We start from the raw sequence: 20,097 nt of genomic DNA on the forward strand, positions 1-20,097 counted from the left end.
GGTTTGGACTCAATCTGTTGTTGCTATTTTTCTTCCCGTTGGTAAATCATGCTCAAATCCTTTTGTCACTTTGCACTCATTTTGACAACAGGGGCTGCCTCGTAGCGGTGCAGAGGGCTTTACAGGACACCAGCGCTTCCAGTGTTGTCCTTCAACTCCTTGCTGTAAGAGTGGGCTGCTGGGTGCGTTCCCTTGTAGATAGCTGCTGAAAAATCTCAGTTCGTGTACACTAACAGTGATCATAATTCACTCAAGGCTTCAGAAGCTCTACAGGCAGCTCTCCTTCTGGCGGCACCCCGGCAGCTCTCCAGCTATCCTGCCCGCCTTTCGCTTCCCACTGTTGTTGCCGCCTTGATAGCTGCCTGTGTTTTAATATGTCAGCCTGTTGGATTTTTTTTTTTCCTTCTCTTGTTTCCTATGTTCCTCTAACAAGCAGCTTGCAACAGAACAAACAAGCAATGTAGGAGTGCTCTAGGCAAACGGGGTGTTTGGTGTTTGATTTGAATACATACATATTTTTCTTGGTTAAAACTTGTGATATTCATCAAACACATCCAGGAAGGCTGTGAATAAGACCTCTCTCTTTTTTCCTCTCTGACACACACTCCCCATCTCAGACAAATCCTGCACACCTTCTCATTCTCACTCTCGCTGGCTGCTTTCTCTGCAGAGCACAATCTCTCTCACATCCTTGCACACACGTTCTATGACCGAGGTCTCATTCTGGCATATACGAAGCTGTCTTCTTGTCTCAGCAGATCCTGTGCACACTGCAGATGACACATGCACCCATGCACAGCTGCTTGTCCACCCACAGGGGCTTTACTGCCGAGGACAAAATTGCTTCTAAATTATGTGGCCAGGTATGGCTGTGATAGGGAGGAGGGGGTGAAGAGGTGAGGAAGGGCTGGAAACAGTGTCATCTTTTCACCTTTCTGCACTGATAACATGGAGGAGAGAGCGTGGCCCTGTCCCTCTGTCATTCACTTCCATCTCCTCCCATGCAGTCTCATACCATTCTCCCCAGAACTTTCTTGGTCGCCCTTGCTGATGGCTCCTTTTCTCTTGTTTCTGCCTGTCTGTCAGGCCCTGATCACATCGCTGTCAGGGTTGCAATGACAGCAGCTTTTTCTGACAGGTGGATATGGTTCTGTCACTCGTAGCAAAGCTCTTCAGCACCCAGATCCGAGCCGAAGTAGCGGTGCTGGAAGGCACAGCTAAATGGTCAGATGTGACGATGACATCTCATGTTTCTGCATGCACAAGGTGATGATCCTGCCAGGTTCGGCTGTGTGTTTTCAGGATGCCCCGCTTTCAAAGGAAGCCTTGCAAACTGTGCTTTGCCTTTATAAGAAATTAGATTTGCTGTGGTTCTTAAAAGAAAAGAAGGACCTAGACTTTTCTCTCATGTGTGTCTCTCCCTCTCCTGTGTAGGGAGGCTCTGTATGGCCTTCTCCTTGCATGAAGCAATGACAATCTTTTGGCTGCTGTGATGGATGCCATGGGTGTGCTCCAGAGCTGGCAGATGGATGCCCTTCACCCAGAGCATGGCCACGTGCATCCATAAAGGCTGAGAGGTGCTCAATGCCTGCACAGCAGTGGAGAACTCTCAGGTTTTCCGATTACCATGGTGGCAGCTGGTAATCTTCCAGCAATGGGAGTTTGGAGCGGTGCATTCCAGTGGCTGCTGCAGTGCTCAGATGGTGCTCGGGTTTGAACTGGCACCAGGCAGGCTGGGAGCAAAGAGATTATTAACAGGGAATGCGAGGAAGAGGAAAGGTGTTTAGGCAGCTCCTACTTGGCATGTCTAATTCGGGAGCTAACCCTTCTGTAAGTCCCCGTTCTGTGCCCAAATTCAAACTTTGCAGAAGCATAACTCATTAAGCATTAGTATACTGTAAGATAAAGACCTTGCTTGCGTAAGGCCATCAAGCACCGATATTGACTCTCCAGGACATTTCTAAGGCTATTTATATCACAATAAAGCCATTTTATTAGCGTCATCAATCAAGAGAGACCGCATTTTGGCCTGGAAATGATTCTGCTTGAGTTTCCAGAAAGGAGAAGGGTAAGTAATTATGGGATGCATTATCCTCAATCTCATCTGAAATCCCCTAATTGAAACCACACAGGAGTGGAGTTTATTGGTTATAAAATAGATGGTAGGGGCATTGCTAGCGCACCTATGGTGAGTACAACCTTCCAGTTCAAAAAGGGTAGAGGCTGGTTTTTCGGTGGGTAACACAGAAGTTGCTTGTGCCCATGTCTGAACAAGGAGCATCTGCATTTCCCTGCAGTTGGCCTGAGTGGGGGGCACTCACTACTTGCAGCTCATTGTGCCCCCGAGGTGCTTCTCTGCGTGCAGCTGAGCATGGGCAGGAGCAGCCATGGTGCAGGTAAGGGAGCGCGGCTTCACATTGCCTGTGGGGGCCTCTGAGACTGAGTAATGGCAGGGCTTGAAAGCTGTTACAGATATTTGATAATTAATTGGCTGGGAAATCAGTTTATTTTAATGACTCTGGTTAAATAAAGTAGAGAGATAAAAGGACTCTAAGTTCCTGCGGTGCTAAACTACTTCCAGGGACAGAGACAGCCCATTACATGTCTGCTTTTATGCCAACGGGGGCTTTTAGTTCTTGCAAAGGCTCTCCTGAAAGGTGGCTGAAACCATTATCTTCCCCAAATCCCAGCAGTTTGGGTTTGGAACAAGAAAGGCTGAAGAGTGGTTTATTACCCGGGATCTGCCAGGTGGAAGGGGACGAGCAGTAGAGCTGATGCCATAACCTCATGCTTCACCTCTGGCCCAATACTTACCGCAACGCGGCTCCACCGGTGGTTTATCACTGCTGTATACTGCTCTAGGGGGAGCAATGCATGTAGCTCGGTTAACCTCACTTGTATTTCCTAACACACAAGATAGCATCTCGGAGAGGAGATGTGGAACAGCCCAGCATGAGCAGTACCTAGGCTGGGCAACCCCAAACTGCTTTTCCCCAATGAAAAGCTGCATCAGCACAGCCATCACAATCACCACAGAGTCAGAGAGGGGTTGGTCTCAAGTCCCCCTGAGTCAAGTGTCTTTTATCTTCCAGCTGTTTTGGAGGTATCCTTGTTTAGCACATGGATGTGTTTCTTGAGGGGGAACAACATGTCTGGCCAAAGAGAAGAGGGGATTTGACTGGGATCTCAGCATGAAGATTTCAGAGGGTCATGCTGGTGTGAGCTTTACATGGGTCTGTAAGAAGATGTTTTGTGTGTGACTGTTCCAAGCGCGTGGAAGGACCTCAGCAGCAATGCTGAAGGAGAAACTGTAGGATCTGTTCCTTGCTGCAGACTGTGCTTTGAATGTGAACTTTCATCTCGAGCCAGTGCATCTCGTCCTGAGGGTTGTGCAGCAAGCTGTGGATATATGAGCAGTGTTCCCAGCGCAGTCATATTTGTCAGAGTCTGCAAAGAGCCTGCAACACCATCTGTTTTAGTGAGCAGATAAGGGATTAAACTACAGGAATCACGAGATCTATGCAATACATGAGAGGGGTGGGGGGGGGGCATGCCAGACGATCACAGTACAGCTTCTTTTTTTTCCCCAAAATCTAAGAATAACTTTAACATTCTCACTTCTAGGGTTTAATGTCAAAATTAACTACTATTTCTCTCCCGTCTCTCAAATCCCAAACAGCTCTCATTGCTGCCAGTACTGGTGCTTACGCTGCTGCAGATTAAAATTCAGCACACATCCTCTCCAAGAAAGAAGTGCTGTTTTAAGAGAGCAGACCAAAAGAAAACCCTCAGACTGGTAGAAGTACAGCAAGAACCTCGTGTTTGCTGCCTTGCAGCTCTCAGAAGTGAGCAGTGTCCAAGGGTAATTTTGGTTTAGGTGTCCCACAAGGTTGTGCAGTCCTGTGTAAATGCCAACCAAGCACAGACGCTGGGGATGCAGACACCCACCGGGTGGGCACGACGTCAGCTCCCTTGCATGGCTGGTGAAAGCCTACCTCTAGCCAAGTGTATATGCAGAGCAGGCTACAAATCCTCATCTTTTAAACAATCCCTGGATCTGAAACCTCCTGCCAGCTGGAGCTGCTTTTAACTGAGCAGACTGAAGTGCTGTATTTAACGAATTCATTTAGAGGCTGATGTGAGGAAGCAGGGCCGAGCCTCAAGTCATGTAAATCTAGGCATCTCCATTTACTTAGCAAGGCCTCATTGACCTTTGATTTACACCGGCTGAAGCTGCAGTTGGGCATCTCTCCATTCACTGCCAGACTTTGGGAAATCAGTTAGCACAAGCAGTCTGCCAGAAGAACAGACAGGATCAGGCATGGTCCACGTGGGCAGCCTGAGCGCCTGCCATGGCAGGAAGAAAGCAAATTGCTGGCAGCGCAGGACAGAGCTCTGTGGGTAGGGGACTGACTGTGCATAGGGGAGAGGTGTCATTGCACGGCAAGCTTCTGGAAGAAGTAGCAGGAAGGACAGTGAGTCCAGGTAAGGTATCTCTGGGTAACCCCTTCCAGTAGGATTCGGCGGTATTGTTTTTGCTAGAAAGTGCAAAAAAAAGGATTTAAAGTTCAGTTTTCTTGCCTATTTGCACAGCTTGTTTTGCCAGTTCTTGAAGACTGCAGGTCAGAACATTCAGGAACAGTCAGAGCACAGTGGTTATGTCTGCGATGCTGCTGGTAGCTGTGCGGGAGTTCATGCTCCAAAGCTCGGAGCCAGTTGACCCAAGCCTGTTGCTTTCAAACCGTGGGCAGCATGAGTTTGTGCTTCGGCTGCTGCTTTCTGCTCTGAATTTGTTTCCCCAGGCAGTTCCCAATTAGAGAGAGTGAAAAACACGATCTCTCACAGTAGTCCTCAGATAAGTGTGCCCAAAGGTGGTGCCTGGGTTTGTGAAGGCTGTTATGCAGCCATCACTCCCCACCTCTCACCATCCCCACTGCACACCAAGCAACGCTGCCTATGAGGCAGGTCAGGTCTGCCAGGTTTCATTGCAGGATGACTGCGGGAATTACTCCTTCCCCATTTCTCTCTGAGTCCTGCCTTCCTCCCAGTCTGTTTCAAACAGGAGGTTTTAACCAAGCTCCTGGCTTTCATAGTAACAGACGAAACACTATCAAATGTGCTTGACACTTCTTTCCCACTCTTCCCCCTCTCCTCAGCTGTTTATTTATTTATAAACATGTCCTCTTCTGCAAGGCGTACTGTATTGGAGGGTGAAGGTAAGCTTAGATCAAAGCTTTTCGGAGTTCTCCCTTCCAGCCACTTCTCTTCTTCTCCTCCCCTGCAAGCCTTTTTCCAGTGCCTCCTTTGGAAAGGCTCCTTTGGTGGGCTGAAGTGGTGCATTGGAAGGAGGCAGAATGCAGCAAAGCTGCAAATAAAGAGACAAAAGTATTGCCAAGCACTGCCTAGCTTTTATGGCTTTGCCATGGTTTCCACTTAATGAAGCTCTTTGGCACACAGGATAAGCAGAACAGGTCTGAGCCTTTTAGCGCTTTCTTCTATGATTGTAAAACATCTATGAGACGTATTTTCAATAACAGCTCATATTCAACAGCAAGGTAAAGGGCTACATTGGTAAATAAGCTCATTCTGCCAAGTGCTGAATGTTGGTGTTGTACTGGGAGCTGGTAGGCCCCAGAGCAGTTCGGCAAATCTGATCTTAATCTCAGCACTGAGCACTTTGAAAAGTCAGGGGTCAGTTGTAACTTTTAAGGGCTTGAAAACTTGAAATGATTTTGGGAATATGACCGTATGCCAGTGGTTTTTGGAAATAACAAAACATTTAGTCTTTGCATTGGTAATTCATTCAACTGGTAGTTGATTGTTTAGGAATGTACTTAATGAAAAGAAGACTGTAGCTGTATTAAGTATCTGAGACATTAGAGGCTTCCTTGCTTTCCTTGGGGGACTCTTCTTGAGACTAGCACTTGAAGGTGGCAAAAAAGTTCTTCTTCTTCAAGTGTTCAAGTTTGAACACTTATTTCTCCTCTCTTTTTTGACTCAGTTCTCCTTTCTGGACCCCCACACATCACGCTAAATAATTCCTCTCTTCCCTTGGTGCTTTCAGCTTCCAAAGAGGTATAGCTTGTCAACATATCCCTTTTAAGTCCTCTCTTAGTCAAGTTATACATATTTAATGTTTTAAGCTTCCCTTAGATGCTGATCCCTTTCCAGTCTTTGATGGATTTTGTTGTTGCTTGCCTCTGAATTCCCTCCAATTTCCCCATATCACTCCTGTAACAAGGTAACCTGGGATTGACTGTACCGTCCAGGTGCGCTCCGTACTCATCCGAAGTTGGTTTTGGATGGAATTAAAAAAGAGAAGCAGCAGAATCTCTCAAAGGAAATCTGCTTCGTGGCTTCCTCTCTCAAGGCATTATTTCACGATGGTATTTCAGCGCTGGCTTCAGATATGGAAATGAGAACGTGTGCCTTGCTCAGAAGCTGTTTTCTGCTTTCATGTGGAAGAGAGATAGAAAAGGGGAAGAAGGGTTAAGCTCCTCAAAGGCTGTGTCTACATTAGGCTTTTTTCTTTCTATTTCCTACTGTTGCTCGCATGGGTGTAGCTTAGTCCACAGTGGCACTGATGACAGCGCTGGAGCAGTCAGAGAAGCTAATGTTTCTCTGCACATGGTCTGTGCAATCTCTACAAGCCCCAACTCCACCAGTTGTGCAGCAGCAGTGGGAGCTTTGGAAAGGGTCAGGTGTAAATAATAGCTGGAGTGCTGGCACATCAAGGAGATGTCCCTCTTGGGGATGCAGCAGCAGTAGGGATGAGGCAGGATAGGCCTCACTGCTGTAAGCCATCCTTCTCATTCAGCTGCTGAGGGCAGTGCTTGGAAGGGTGGATGATAATTTGGGTGAGTCACCTCAGGTATTCAGAGCCTCAGAGAAGATGGGAAAGTTTGGTCTTGTTTTCCCTAATATTGCTCCTGTCCCCACTGTGTTTTGCCTCTAAAAAGAATTTCAGTATTCTCCTTTCCCTTTTGGAGAAGGAATAGTATGAGATGGAAAAGATACTAAGGTCTTCAAAACAGCATGATGTGGGATGCCAGGTAGTGTACTCCTCAGGTTTTGTGAGGAACTGTTTCAAATCATACAGAGCATGGAGTCACTTCCAGTTTCCTGTAACACTTAAATCTGATACAGTCACAGCCCTATATCAATTAAGGGTTAATCTATGAAATTCTCAGCAACAAATTATCTCAAAATGAGGATGTTAATGAGTTTAAAAACAAAAGAAAAAGGGGGCAAGGGGTTGAGGAATGCCTAGGGATAAAAGAGGTAGAGTACAAACTTGCAAGGTGGAATGCAAACTGTCATTCAGACAGGAGGCCAACTCATATTTGCTTAAGTCTAGATTAATGGGCTTTTATGGCTGGAAAGGATCATGAGATTTAGATGGTGATTTACACCAAGCTTTTGGGAGGTGTTCCAGCTTTGTTTGAAATGCCTGTCACTAATTACAGGAGGGTGAGCACTGGACCACACATCTGGGTGCTCAGATCCTGCAATCCCCATTCACTGCTGCTTCTGTTTCCAGTTCGTTCCTCAAACGTTCAAGTCTGGACAACCCTTGCTCTGTGATTCTATTTCTTTCTGCTTTCCCCTCTTTCAGAGCTGGCCTTTTCTGTACTAATCTGTGGCATCATCTCATTCTCCAGTAGCTGTGCCGGCTGCCTTGATGTTTCTCGCCAGCTTTTGCCTCTCCCTGTTTTTTCTCTCCCCCCTCCTGCAATGTAGCATTGCCTTTCTCCATCTGCCCGATTGTCTCTCTGCTTTTTATCTGGGTGCTGGAGCTCCAGGTGCTGTCATTCTCTGCGACAGCACAGAACGTTTCGCATTGCCTCTGCGGCTGGATAATTACCAGATACTGAGTCACGTGGACTACCCAGCCAAACCCTCCCTCCCCTCCTGTCAGAAAGGAGATCACATCTCGGAAATACATTTCCTTTTTTATTATTATTATTATTTTTAAGAAGAAAACCAAGGGAAAGTTTGGAAGTTGTTCTTCTGGAACGACCTAGTGGTGAGCACATGAACCTTATCAGCAAGGCAGTGGCGGCTCAGGTAGAAGGAATAGGCCATCTCCAATACTGAATTTTGTGAAGGAAGGTAAAGGGGATGATAGTCCATAGGGGCAACTTATTAGTCACTCCCAGGCCCATTCTTGGTGTATTCCTGAGGCAGAAAAAGATTATAATAGTACAGAGACTCTTGAGTTGATGTTTAGTTTCAGGTCCTTCTACAAATTCAATGTAAAAGCCAATATCCAGTTCCCAGAAGAGACTAATTGTCTTTCAGTGAGCTTCAGTTCCTAAGCGACTGCAGGTGCTTTTTAAATGCCAGCTCATGTCCTGCTGATGGTAAAAGCACAGCATCCTTGGCGTAAGTGCAGCGAAACTCAAAGACAAATCCTCTGGCAATGTTCCCCATTGCCATCCCGCGTCATCTTTGTTATTCCCTGGCTTCCTCTTTTGAAAGTGCAGAGGCCCCAGTGATGCTACGAGAGGCTGCAGACAAGCCAAGTGAGGCATACACTCATGGCTAGATGAGGCTGTGTGATCAGTAGCTGATTAGTGTCACCAAATCATGCTTCATCATGATCAGAATCAGGTTTCTGACTGAACTGAAAAGGGACACCAACAAGTCCCAGAAGGGAAAAGGAAGAAGCTCGTGGACTTTCCTCAGCAATCTCATTCTCCCATCTGATCCCGTTGCAAGACCCTGATGGAAGCTCTAGGAGCTTTATTTGGAAATTTGAAAGGTACTGGGTCTGGCCAGGATGGAGTTAACTTTCTTCATAGCAGCTCGTACTGATATCATTAAAAGGTACCTCTGCTTGAATGGATGTGGACTAGAGCTGTTTATGCAGGTATACTGATCCCCAGAAGATGGGAAGAGCTATAAATCAAGCCAGTATAAGTTCTCTTGTTCTGGTATAGTTACATCCACCCCAGGAGAGTACTGGCATAACAATTACTGTAATTTTGGGTTTGATATTTTTTTTCTATACAGAAAACAGAAACCTATGCTCTTAAGAAGTCATTTTAACATAAAGAAAACCCATGGGAAACCAGCTGTGTGTCTGCTAGTGAGAGCCCATGCAGCTCTCATTTTTAGGCTGGAATATTTTTGGCGAATTCCCTTGGATTTCATTTTCTGTCCGTATCAAATGGAGAGATGAGGATGCTCACAGCACATGAGCAGTTCTGCACTGATAGTCATATTCGCTGGTTGCAATCCTTTTTGCTTTCATTAAAAACAGTTGATGTTAGAGAGAGCGAGATAGGAACGTTTCTGTACAAGGCACTGGGGAGACCTCATCTAGAAAGTTGGGTATGAATTCTGGTCACGGCAGAGGAGTTCAGACTGAAGCAGGTGTGGAGAAGGGCTACTGGGATGTTTAGGGCAATGGAGAGTCTATCATACAAGAAGAAACTAGAAGAGTCTGGCTTGTTGAGCCCAGCAAAATGAAGGCTGAGAGGGAATATGATTGCTCTCAGTGAACACACTGGAAGATAAGCACCCAGGAGAGAGAAAAGTTATTTAAGCTAAAGGATGGTGTTGGCATGAGAGGGAATGGATATAATCCAGCCATGAATAAATCTAGACTTAAAATTAGAAAAAAGAAAAAAAAAAAAAAAGGTTTCTAATCAGCGGAGCAGAAAGACTTTGGGCTGCCTGCCATACCAAGCATTGGAGAGGGCACTCATGCAATTCAGATGGAGAGTGAGCAGCAGTGCCGGGACCAGAATTGTTGTCTGAGTGGTGAGGTACCCCAGGAGCTGCAGAAAGGTGTGCTGACCAAGGTCACAGCACAATATAGCCAAAACACAACACAGGCCCAACAGATGATGGCATATCCAGTTGTTGTGCACAGCTTAGAGTGCCCTTGCCCGGGGGCAGTTGTGCAAAGTCCATGTCTGTGCTGAGGCTAGATCCACATTAGGTTAGGCCATGACATCCTGAGGCAAAAGGAGGCCATGTTCCTCAGCAGGCCCTGTAGGTCAGAGTCCAGGTTGCCCTGTGTGTCAGGCCGCACACCTGAACCCTGCTCAGGGGCTGGCTGGCAAAGGGATGACCAAAGGGTTAATGGAGAAACAGTGATTAATGAGGAGTAGGGAAATGGCAATGTGGAGAGCTGTTGCTGGAATGTGTTTTGGGGAAAGAGGGCAGAAAATGCAGTCCAAAACCACACTGTGTATTTTTCCCCCAAGTGAAGGATGAACACGAGCCAGCAGTGTGCCCTCAGAAGCTGAGCAGCTGTCTCAGAAGAGCAGTGGCATCCGAGCATGCATCAGAAATGGAGTGGCCAGGAGGACATGGGTAGGGATTGTCCCTCTCTATCTGGCACCGGTGAGGCTGCACCTCCACCACTGCATTCAATTTTTGGCCCCTCACTATCAGAATAATATTGCTGCTAGAAGGCTTTCAGAGAAGAGCAAAGAAGCTATTGAAGGGACTAGAACTGGAGATGTATGAGGAGCAGCTGAGGGAACTGGGGCTGTTCAGTCTGGAGAGGAGGAGGCTCATGGGAGACCTACTTGCCCTTTGCAACTACGCAATTAGAGGTTGTGGTGAGATGGCTGTTGGTCTCTTTTCTCAAGTGACAAGTGGTAGTCTGTGAGGAAAAGGCCTCAAGTTTTGCCAGAGGAGGTTTAGATTAGGTATCTGGAAGAATTTGTTCATGGAGAAGGTGGTCTGGCATTGGATGGGGCTGAGCAGGGTGGTGGTAGCATTCCCTTCCTGGAGATTTTTAAGAGATACGTGGACATGGCACCAAGGGACATGGTTTAATGGAAGACTAGGAAGTTTTAGGTGAATGCCTGGACTTGATCTTAAGCGTCTTTTCTAACCTAGGTGATTCTAGGTTGGAAATTACTACATACACAATTATCCCAAGGTCAAGGGGACCCAATACATAATTGGTAATGCTGTAAAAACCCTGACAAGTTAAAATAATCGTTTAAACATCTTCATCAGCTCTTACAGGAATTCCTTCTTGCCTCATCATCACTGTGGGTTCTCAGTACCACCCATCCTTCTAAACACAGCATAGAACTTAACCTGGAGAGATCTCCATGAAGGCACTAAAAAACCCTGCTCCATCTCCATAGCATAGGGCCATAGTTATTGAGCAGCATTCTCCAGGGTAGGACAGGAAAAGCTTTGGTGAGCCCTGTCTCTTATGCCTCATCCTCCTCACCCCAGATAGCATCATCAGTGCAGCCCCTAGTCCCCAGTGATTGTCTACCTCAGCCCTGGGCATGGGCTACCACAGAATGCTATCAGTGTCCCATGGCTGTGATGTTGCAGGCCCTTGCAGCCTAATGATTGCTTGGTTCTAGATATGGACCTCCAAACAGTGCAGCCAAATGATTGCTTGGTTCTAGATATGGACCTCCAAACAGAGGGCTTTTAGCTGATGAGTATTAGTGTTTCTCCTAGCAGTGCTGCAATGTGGAGCTGGTCCTGGCTGTGCAAATAACTGTCTGCAGTCAGGAGCAACAGAGCACATCTCTGGAGAAAATGAGCCAGGTAAGATTTTCTTTGCATCATGTGTTTAGTTTTTCCTGTAGTACATTACAGGTGACAGTTCTGGCTGAAGATCCCAAAGCACTTTCCTGTGATGAACGCATTATCCTTCCCTTTTCTACTGTGAAATTGCCCAAGACCATTTTCAGTATTTTGGAAATAGTGACTGAGATGTGTGTGAGGATGTCCAGGTGCCTTTCTCCAGTTCCAGTTTCCAGTTGTCCACCCCTGGATGGCTCTTACACGATTGGTAGGCATTGAGTGAGGAATGAAAAGATATCAGTAGTAGCTAGAAATGGTGCAGTAGCTAAAAATTATGAAGGAGCCAAATTATATTGTATTGTTTGTTTTATTTTGTTTTATTTTTAGTTAAGTTTTTTTGGCTTTTTTTTTTTTTTAATGAGATAGCAAAGAGGCTAAAAAGGCACAGCAGCAAGTTTTCTTTTCCTTCTGTGTGTATGGATTGAACTGATGCTAAAATCAATAGTTCCTAAGTCCCTGTAGTGATTGTCCAAGACGTGACCATCACTGCTCGCCGCCCCTCTCAGTAGCTACATCAGCAGATGTTAAGAAATCAAGCCCAAAACCACACGGAAAAGCTGAATGGATGGATCACAAATAGTTGATTAGCACTCACTAGCACTGATGGTAATGCTTTCAATAAGCCTAATGAAAAGCGTTTGACTATCTCAGTGAACTTGTTTATTGATTATTAGTGAACGATAAGAGCCATTTGATATCTTGCAGATGCCTTGCTCCCATTGCCTTGCAGTTAAAATGTCAGTTAACATGCCATTTAATATTCTATTAGTATTGAATTAGCACTTATTACACTGTGAAAATCATCACCATAAATCCTTATTAAAGCATGATCCATAAGGTTGGGTGGCATCTCTGGCAGAATAGGAGGGTGCGTGTGTGCAGACAGACATGCTGGGAAACCTGAGTGTGTTTGAAGCATGCCTGGGCTTGGAATTTCTACATTTGTACACTGATTTCCTGTGGCAGTTTCAGAAGCACAGGTATGCCCAGATGAGTAGTCCAGATCCAGTTTGCTCGCTCGTCCAGTTTTCCTCCTTGCCTTCTCTTTCCCTCTCCCTCTCACATTATTTTGGTTGTACCACTGGCCTAGGGATAATCCTGGGCAAAAACAGCATGCAACAGGTTATAACAGAGTTTTTGTTTTCTGTAGTGCTTCTCCTGTCAGCCACTGAGGGCTCCTGGGTGAGCATTCTGAAGGGGCGTCTTTGCACCTCATCAAAGAGCATGGCACAGAAATGCCCGACCTGCCTCCAGGCAGAGCAGGGTGGTACATACAGTGCAAGTCCAAAAAGCAGCATGGCTGGGTTGGTGTTGTGCTGGGTCTGTTGTACTCTACTCATACAGATAGGTGTGCTATGGGTTTGGAAGTGACTAAGAAACTTCAGCGCCCACTGAGTTCAGCTGCAGCTGTTAATCTGCTTAGGTTCTCAACACCATCCCCCTTGGGATTTTCACAAATCCAAAATGTGCACAGAGGAGCTTGGAATACCTTTCAAAAAGATTGAATCCTGGGCTGGGGTCTTTTGAGCTGCTCTCTAAAGCAAATGTTTGTCAAGTCAGGCCTGCTTCTAGCCTGGCCGGCAGTTTGGTGAGCCTCTCAATTACTCCCACACAGCCTTTCCTCCTACTCCCAGGTAACCCAGAACAACCCAGAGAGCATCCACAGAGCAGGGGAGTGGGAAGTGCTGGCCGTATGGTGGGGTCTCGTCACACAGGACACAGCTGTGGCACGGCCTGAATGAAATGCATTCAAGCAGAGGAACTTGGAAAATGTCTGACCCGTGCTAAGAGGCTGTGTGAAAGCCTACTAGCCTACTGTCAAATATTTGTCTTATCTTGAAGTGATAATCTTTATCCTCTCTCTTTTCTCTCTCAAAGGCAACACATGCCTGAATAGTGCCAGGGAGAGGTGCTAGATTATTTGGATGCCAGGAGGCTAGGAGCAGAGCTCTGAGCAATGGAGGAGCAGAAGCTCTGGAGACTGAGCTGCTCTGTTCTACAGGCTGCTGACGGACAGACCCTCTCAGCCTGTGTGAGCCTGGCTCTGATGGGTACAGCTGCCAGGAGAGAGAGGAGTTGAGCCCCCAGGTCTTCTTCAGCTGTGAGCTGAACACCACAGCTTCTTCCCCTTGTGCTGATGAAACTGAGGGCTGGAGAAGCTGTGTGCTGAGCTGACAAAGCTGAAGCCCTGAGCCTTTGCCCTCTAGACTGGCAGGGGGCTGGGAATGCAACTCCTCTTGTGTGCTTAACTTCTGAAGGTGAGGGAGGAGCATGTGAAGGACTCCTTCTGACCTTTCCTACTGACAGTTAGAAGGCATCTGGTGACTGAGATATCTTGTGGCCTTCCAAAGTCATTTGTTGTGCATGTGAAGGCCATAGACAACAGGAAGTGAGACCAGGAGCTGTGGCCACCCCAAATCCCAAATGTCCATGAAGCCCTTCAAAAAATCCTTGTGAAAGAATTGGGCTGTGGGCCACGGTGATGAGGAGCTGCTATACTAGCAGGATTGTACTAAATAGTACCTGAGCAATGTAGTAAAGGGGAGGGACAAAATGGAGACGTTTGTTAATCTCTCTCTCACCTTTCTCACCCTCCTCAGGTGTTATGTAGAAGACAGAAGCTCCAAGGTGGCCTGGTTAAACCGTTCTGGCATCATTTTTGCTGGAGAGGACAAGTGGTCCCTGGACCCTCGAGTAGAGCTTGAGAAGAGAAACCCCCTGGAGTACAGCCTGCGGATCCAGAAAGTGGATGTCTATGATGAGGGGTCCTATACGTGTTCAGTGCAGACACAGCATCACCCCAAGACTTCCCAGGTTTACTTGATTGTGCAAGGTAAGCAACATGCCTGAGAAGAGAGCAAAGAGAGAAAAACATGGCAGGTGGAAGGATCTGTGTCCTTCTTAGGGAAACCACAGAGCCAGTAGACTGTGGACCTTGCAATGGCAGCCAGGAGTGAGCAATTCCTTTAGTTTGCAACAGGAGTCAGCAGGACTGTCCCCTTCTTCTGTGGCATGGCGTGGGTTTGCTCTGACATTAGTCTGTCCTTTCCAAAGCAGAGACAGAGCAGGGAACATCAGTGATTCCAAGGCATATTCTAGATACAAACCTGGTCCTTGGCTCTGGTCATTCTGGCTCTGAAGGGAAAGCATTTGTTTATGATGCCACTTGTTGGGATGAGGTGCTTGCCTTGTGTCTTCCCAGATAGCCCTCTTGTTTCTTCATCATCTCTTTCCTCAGATTTTCTTTCTTTTTTCTTATATCAGCAAGAGTGTTGTGCTTTTTGGCCTTCTGTTGTCAGCCTCTTGCAAGGCAGGGGAATTAATTTTCCTGGATGTTTTTCTGTGCAGGGTCACTGGTTTGCAGGGTGCACTGTCTCTAGGCATGTGTGAAACCTGGTACCTGTGGTACCAGCCGCCTACCTTATGTTATGCACTCCATTTTTAGCTGCCCTCCTCCTGCGTATGTTACAGGGAACTGGAAACTTGGCAATCTGAAGCAGCATTGCCCTGTTTGCCTGCCTGCACGCTTGGTATAATAGAGAGTAAACACATCAAGGAGGTCACCAATTACTGGTAAGGGCACTATGGAATTTGCTTGTTCCATCCTGCCTAGACCAGAATAGCAAACAAAACAGTTGACTCTTTTTTTTTTTTTTTTTAAATCTTCCCACAATTCTGTCTATCTGCCTATTTATCTAAAATATTTATAGATTAGCTTAAATAGATACGTATGGCTGTGCTTAATACGTACTGCAGAAATGTTCAGCTTCTTTGTTATCAGTCAGATAGGAATTTGTTTTCTCTTCGGATTTGTCTAGCAAACAAAAATGCTCCAAATTTTATTTCTCGCAGCTAATGTTTGGATCATTCTCTGTATAAATGCATGTACAAATGGACTCTCCTCTTGCTCCTATTACTTGGCCAGCTCAGGGCTAACTAGCATGTTTAGTGTTCATCAGCAAGGCAAAGTTGGGCTGTATGGTCAGGGGTGACGCCTTACATGTGAGTGCAGTAAAAATGAAGGATCCCAATTTGTCTTGCGCAAAATCCCCCTTCAGCAGCATGAGGAGTAATGGGCACCAACATACAGAGCAGGTGTTCTGGACTGTTTGAGAGTTTGAGGGAATGCACCCAGCATGAAACACACTCGCAGAGTCCTGGAGATGTACCCAGCCTTGCTGCTTGCTGCAACCATGCAAGTAGTTTACTTCTGGTAAAGTCTGACCACATGCAGTTTCCATTTGCCTGTCAAGAAAAAAATTGGTATGAATGAATTTTAGAGCCACGCACATGTATTATTAATTTTATTTGTGCCTATTAGATACAAGCATAAACAGCAGAATTGAGTTCTCCAGCTGAGCTTTCAATTAAATGTGTGGGTGTCCAGCTCTGAGCTACTGCCACCTTTCTGAGGATGAGAGAATTCAGGTACTGGCACACTCAAACATGCCTCAAAGCAGTGTATGTGGATAATCTTTGCTTAACATGTTCCATGAATTTACCAAAAGACCCACTGCAGTATCATGCTTACTTCTTAAGCCTCAGGTCCCAGAATTCTGTAATAAGATGAAACCCACAGCTTCAATTTTTCTAAAAGTAAATATGATTTGTTATGATTGTTGGAAGAAAAAAAAAAGAGAAAAATATAAATACAAATTCCTTTACAATTTGGAGGAATCAGGCTTATTTTAAACCATATTTTTATTAGTTTAAAACTAATGAATAATTCATTTTAAATAATCTTAACTAATAAAACTAATTTATTAGAAACTGGTATATACTGCAAAATATCCCTTTTCTCTCACAGTATCATTTTCTCATATTGATTATTATTATTATTCCCAGATGCGCAGTTTGCCTGCCTGAAAAATAGTCTGTCACTAGTGCAAATGAGAGGAGTTTGGATATTGAGTTGTGTGCTAAGCTTTTTAGGTTTCTTATTTAATATAATTTATTTCTTTCTTGTGCTTTTGTGTTATAAAATTAAAAACATGGACTAGAGAAAGCAGTGGGCATCCCGAACTTAAAAGTAAACAAACAGGACACAGCTCCTGAAAAATTAAATAACAGGGTTGTTAGTTGATTGGTGTGCTGGTCTGGCAGGAGGATGCCTGGGCTGACCATCGAAAGTTCCTTTTAAGCAATCAGGCTGGTGCTGCCCACACTTGCCACCAGACGTCCTGCAGTGACTGCTGATGGACATCAGCTGTGCTCATGCCCTTTCTCTTGCTCAGTTAGTGATGACCCAGGTCTCTTCTCCCCTGCACTGGGTACCACAGGCAATGCCTTAATCTCTCATTTTTCTGCAACCTCAGCTAGATGGTCAGTGTAAAAGCCCAGCCCTCTCACCCCAAGAAACAGATGAGCTAGCTATATCAGAGACTAACAAGTAGGTAGGTACAGGATTGGTGCATTATAAATAGGGAAGGCCACTTCCATAACTACAGTGCCAGCTGAAAGAAATGGGTTTTGATGTTTCCTAAGAATTGGCTGCATTTAGATTGTCACAGCTTAATGGAGTTGCATTTCTACTCTTCAGAAAATCATAGAATCATAGAATATAAGATTATCCAGCATTCTTTATTACTCTTTCCCCTTTTTCAAACTCTAAGACTGCTCTACTTGGAGATGTAGACATTCACTGCTCAAAGATTGCTGAGTATAACCATTGGCTGGCTCTTCTGTCTTTCTGACTCAGATAGCCAGCACTGTTGCCAGAGTGGGGTGAGCTGGAGGCAGCTGTCTCTGCCCAGCTCAGTCACGAACAGGTGCTGGTACTGTGCCCTTCACATTGAGGTGAAGACATGAAAAGGGAGCTATAAACCACCAGCATTTTATGCTGCCACACTCTTGGTGTAGTGGCAATTAGAGACTTTCATTTGCTACTCTGCATATTTCTTTTTGCCTCTGATCAGGGATGCAAAGATCTGGAAGGGCCCACAAGAGGCAGCATAGTCCCTTCCTATGCACTAGAGACAAGATCAGATGTTGGTTGCTTTCAGCATGTATTTTTTGAAGAGACCCCACGCACCGAAAACCATATATGGCCATTATGTCATGCTTGTTGTGCTTGGAAAGCTTTTAGTAAGATATGATCTAAACTGGTTTTGTTACCAAATATTTATGATCCTTCCCCTACAGATGATGGTAATTTATCCTTCTCTTACTCAAAACTACCTTTCACCTGCCTATTAAACCCTATGTCTTAGACCTCTGCAGTCAAGCCTAACTGGCTGATTTCTCACAAGTTGTATTTTCCATCCCTTACATTGTGCTTTTTTCACTACTGTACAATTTGACAACACTTTTCCTTAAATATACTGTCCAGAACCTAAGCAAAAGTTCTAGTTTAGGACTCATTTGTGCAGGTGAAAGGCAAATAAGTGACTGTAATATTTCGCATATCATGCTTCACTTAACTGACCTCAGAATGAGATGAAATTCACCTTTTATTTATAAGAACACCTTTCTCTTATTAATTCCTGCAGCTCTCAAGGAAGTGGCTTGCTGAATGTTGTGACTTGATGCACATTCTCCACTTCTACAGCTGAGCATTAATTGTGATTTTCCCCTTCCTGAGCACAGCACTTGTGCTTGCTGCTGTTGCTTTCCATCCAGTTGGTTTCTCCATGGAGATGGTCTCCATGGAGAACGTACTTGTAGTGGCCCTCAACTTGGTGTCCTCATTGAAAGTCGGGTGCCTTCTTTCTACTGCATCCCAAAGGTGTTAAGTGAAGCATTAAAAATATCAGGGCACAAAGAGGTCCGTGGTAACAACTCACAAAACCTCCCTCTCTGCAAATAGCTGTCTGTTGATCACAGCTCTTTGAAGCATCCTGATGGTGATTTAACATCTGCCATATTTTCTTTGCTTGTTCAGGAGGCTGTCAGGACTGCTCAAGTCAAGATATATCACACACTGCTCCCTCTTTATCCACTATGCCAGTTATCCTATAAAAAAAGGGGTGACAAGATATATGTTTGCCAAAAGTGCATTGGTTATTTTTTCCTTTACCGTATTATTATCCTCTAGGTGTTTATAAAGGGGATGTTTAATTGTTTGTTCCAGTAGACTCAGTAACTTGTTCTAGAAGAGTGAGTCATAAAGGGAATCTGGTGGCTGCCCCTCTCTAAGCTCTGTCTTGGGCTCTTCTAGGGCTGTAGCCTCAGGCCCTTTTCAGACATAAATAAATGTCAGAGGATAAATCCCTATAGTCCTCACTTAGCAGGGTCACAGGCACAAAGACACAGAAATCCTAGCAGGCATGGGGCCTAAAACTTTTGGCAGTAAAGATTTAAAACTGTCCAGCTCAAGCTAAATTACTCTCAGGTAGGAGTAGGCAGATGGTTGCTGGTTTTGCTGTCAAGAGACTTTACACCAAGGCATCACTGTGAATGGAGACGGCCGGGAACACTTCAGTGGAACAGAAACATTTGACTGGTTTTGGCTTTGATTAAGATTTAGTCAGGAAGGTTTTAGAGGTCTTAGGTTCCTTTTGTGGTCAAAACTGGGAAGAGGAAAAAATACAGAATTACCATAATTTATCTAAAAGCTAATGGTCATATCTGGAGTATGGAGAACTCACGCTTGCCTTTTTGCTCAGGCTCAGGGATGCTTGCAGCCTCTAACATTTCTTGTGATTCCCAGTTATTGGCAGTTCAAAGGATGTGCGCTATCCCTTGTTCAGATGTTTATTTTATGACAAAAATTCAAAAGAGCTTTGTCATTTTGGCAGAACAAAAACAAATTTGGAAGCGTCAGCAGCAAGTTCTCAAGAAGAGGAATTCTTGTTTACTGCCCAGCCCTAATCACAAACTCGAAATCAGTGTGTACCAGCTAAAGGCCAAATCCTCCAGTTTTCTTCCAACTGATCACAGGCATTATTGTGTGGAAAGAACCACACAGGGTGTAGCCTTTCTCCATTATGCATGGCCTTTGTAGAGCTCCCTGCTTACAAAGACTCAGAGTTGACCATTCATTGTTTCTAAGAGGTACAAAGATGTAGTTGTTGATGCTGAGATTTAACCATTGAAATTATATTATTAACTCTATATAGTAGATTAGCTGTTGCCCTTCTCTATCCATTCCCCTGAATTCAAAGGACTTAGTGCATGCACTGCAGAGCAAAATTCCTTGTCCACGAAGGCAGCTGAAGTTAGCCAGGCTTCTTGCGTACAAATACTGTGCTGGCAGTGAGTTCCTTGGTAAGATCCAAGATCCTTGGTAAATTCTGGGGCTAAGGAGGAAGGGGGTTTTCTATCTACGCAGCCTTCGCCCTCACTGCTGAAGATAAGCATAGGGGAAAATTCTGCCTTAGATTTCAGAGTTATGGGGAGTGTTTCTGGACACAACTGGAGCAAGGCACGCCAATGTCTTTTATGGAAACCTGAAGTCAGATATCAGATGGATGTAAATGTTGCTGGACATCTTGGGGCTTAGCCAGAGAGACAGAGATTCATGTGACCACGTGTAGCAGTTTCCACTGGGGTGAGTCACCTTGAACTCCCTTTATCACTAGT

At 45.3% G+C, this 20,097-nt stretch overlaps 1 protein-coding gene across 5 annotated transcripts in view; it reads left to right on the forward strand.

Moving 5' to 3' along the window:
• Positions 1-20,097, forward strand: part of LSAMP (limbic system associated membrane protein) — a 965,192-nt gene that overhangs the window by 790,757 nt on the left and 154,338 nt on the right. For all 5 annotated transcript variants that reach the window (XM_090150530.1, XM_090150525.1, XM_031613016.2 and 2 more), the window contains one exon: positions 14,178-14,410. In XM_090150530.1, coding sequence (XP_090006656.1) covers positions 14,178-14,410 — 233 coding nt within the window. The remainder of the gene's footprint in view (positions 1-14,177; positions 14,411-20,097) is intronic.

This window comes from Phasianus colchicus, chromosome 1 (genome assembly GCF_987193195.1).
Source record: "Phasianus colchicus chromosome 1, bPhaCol1.hap1.1, whole genome shotgun sequence".
Taxonomy (NCBI): domain Eukaryota; kingdom Metazoa; phylum Chordata; class Aves; order Galliformes; family Phasianidae; genus Phasianus; species Phasianus colchicus.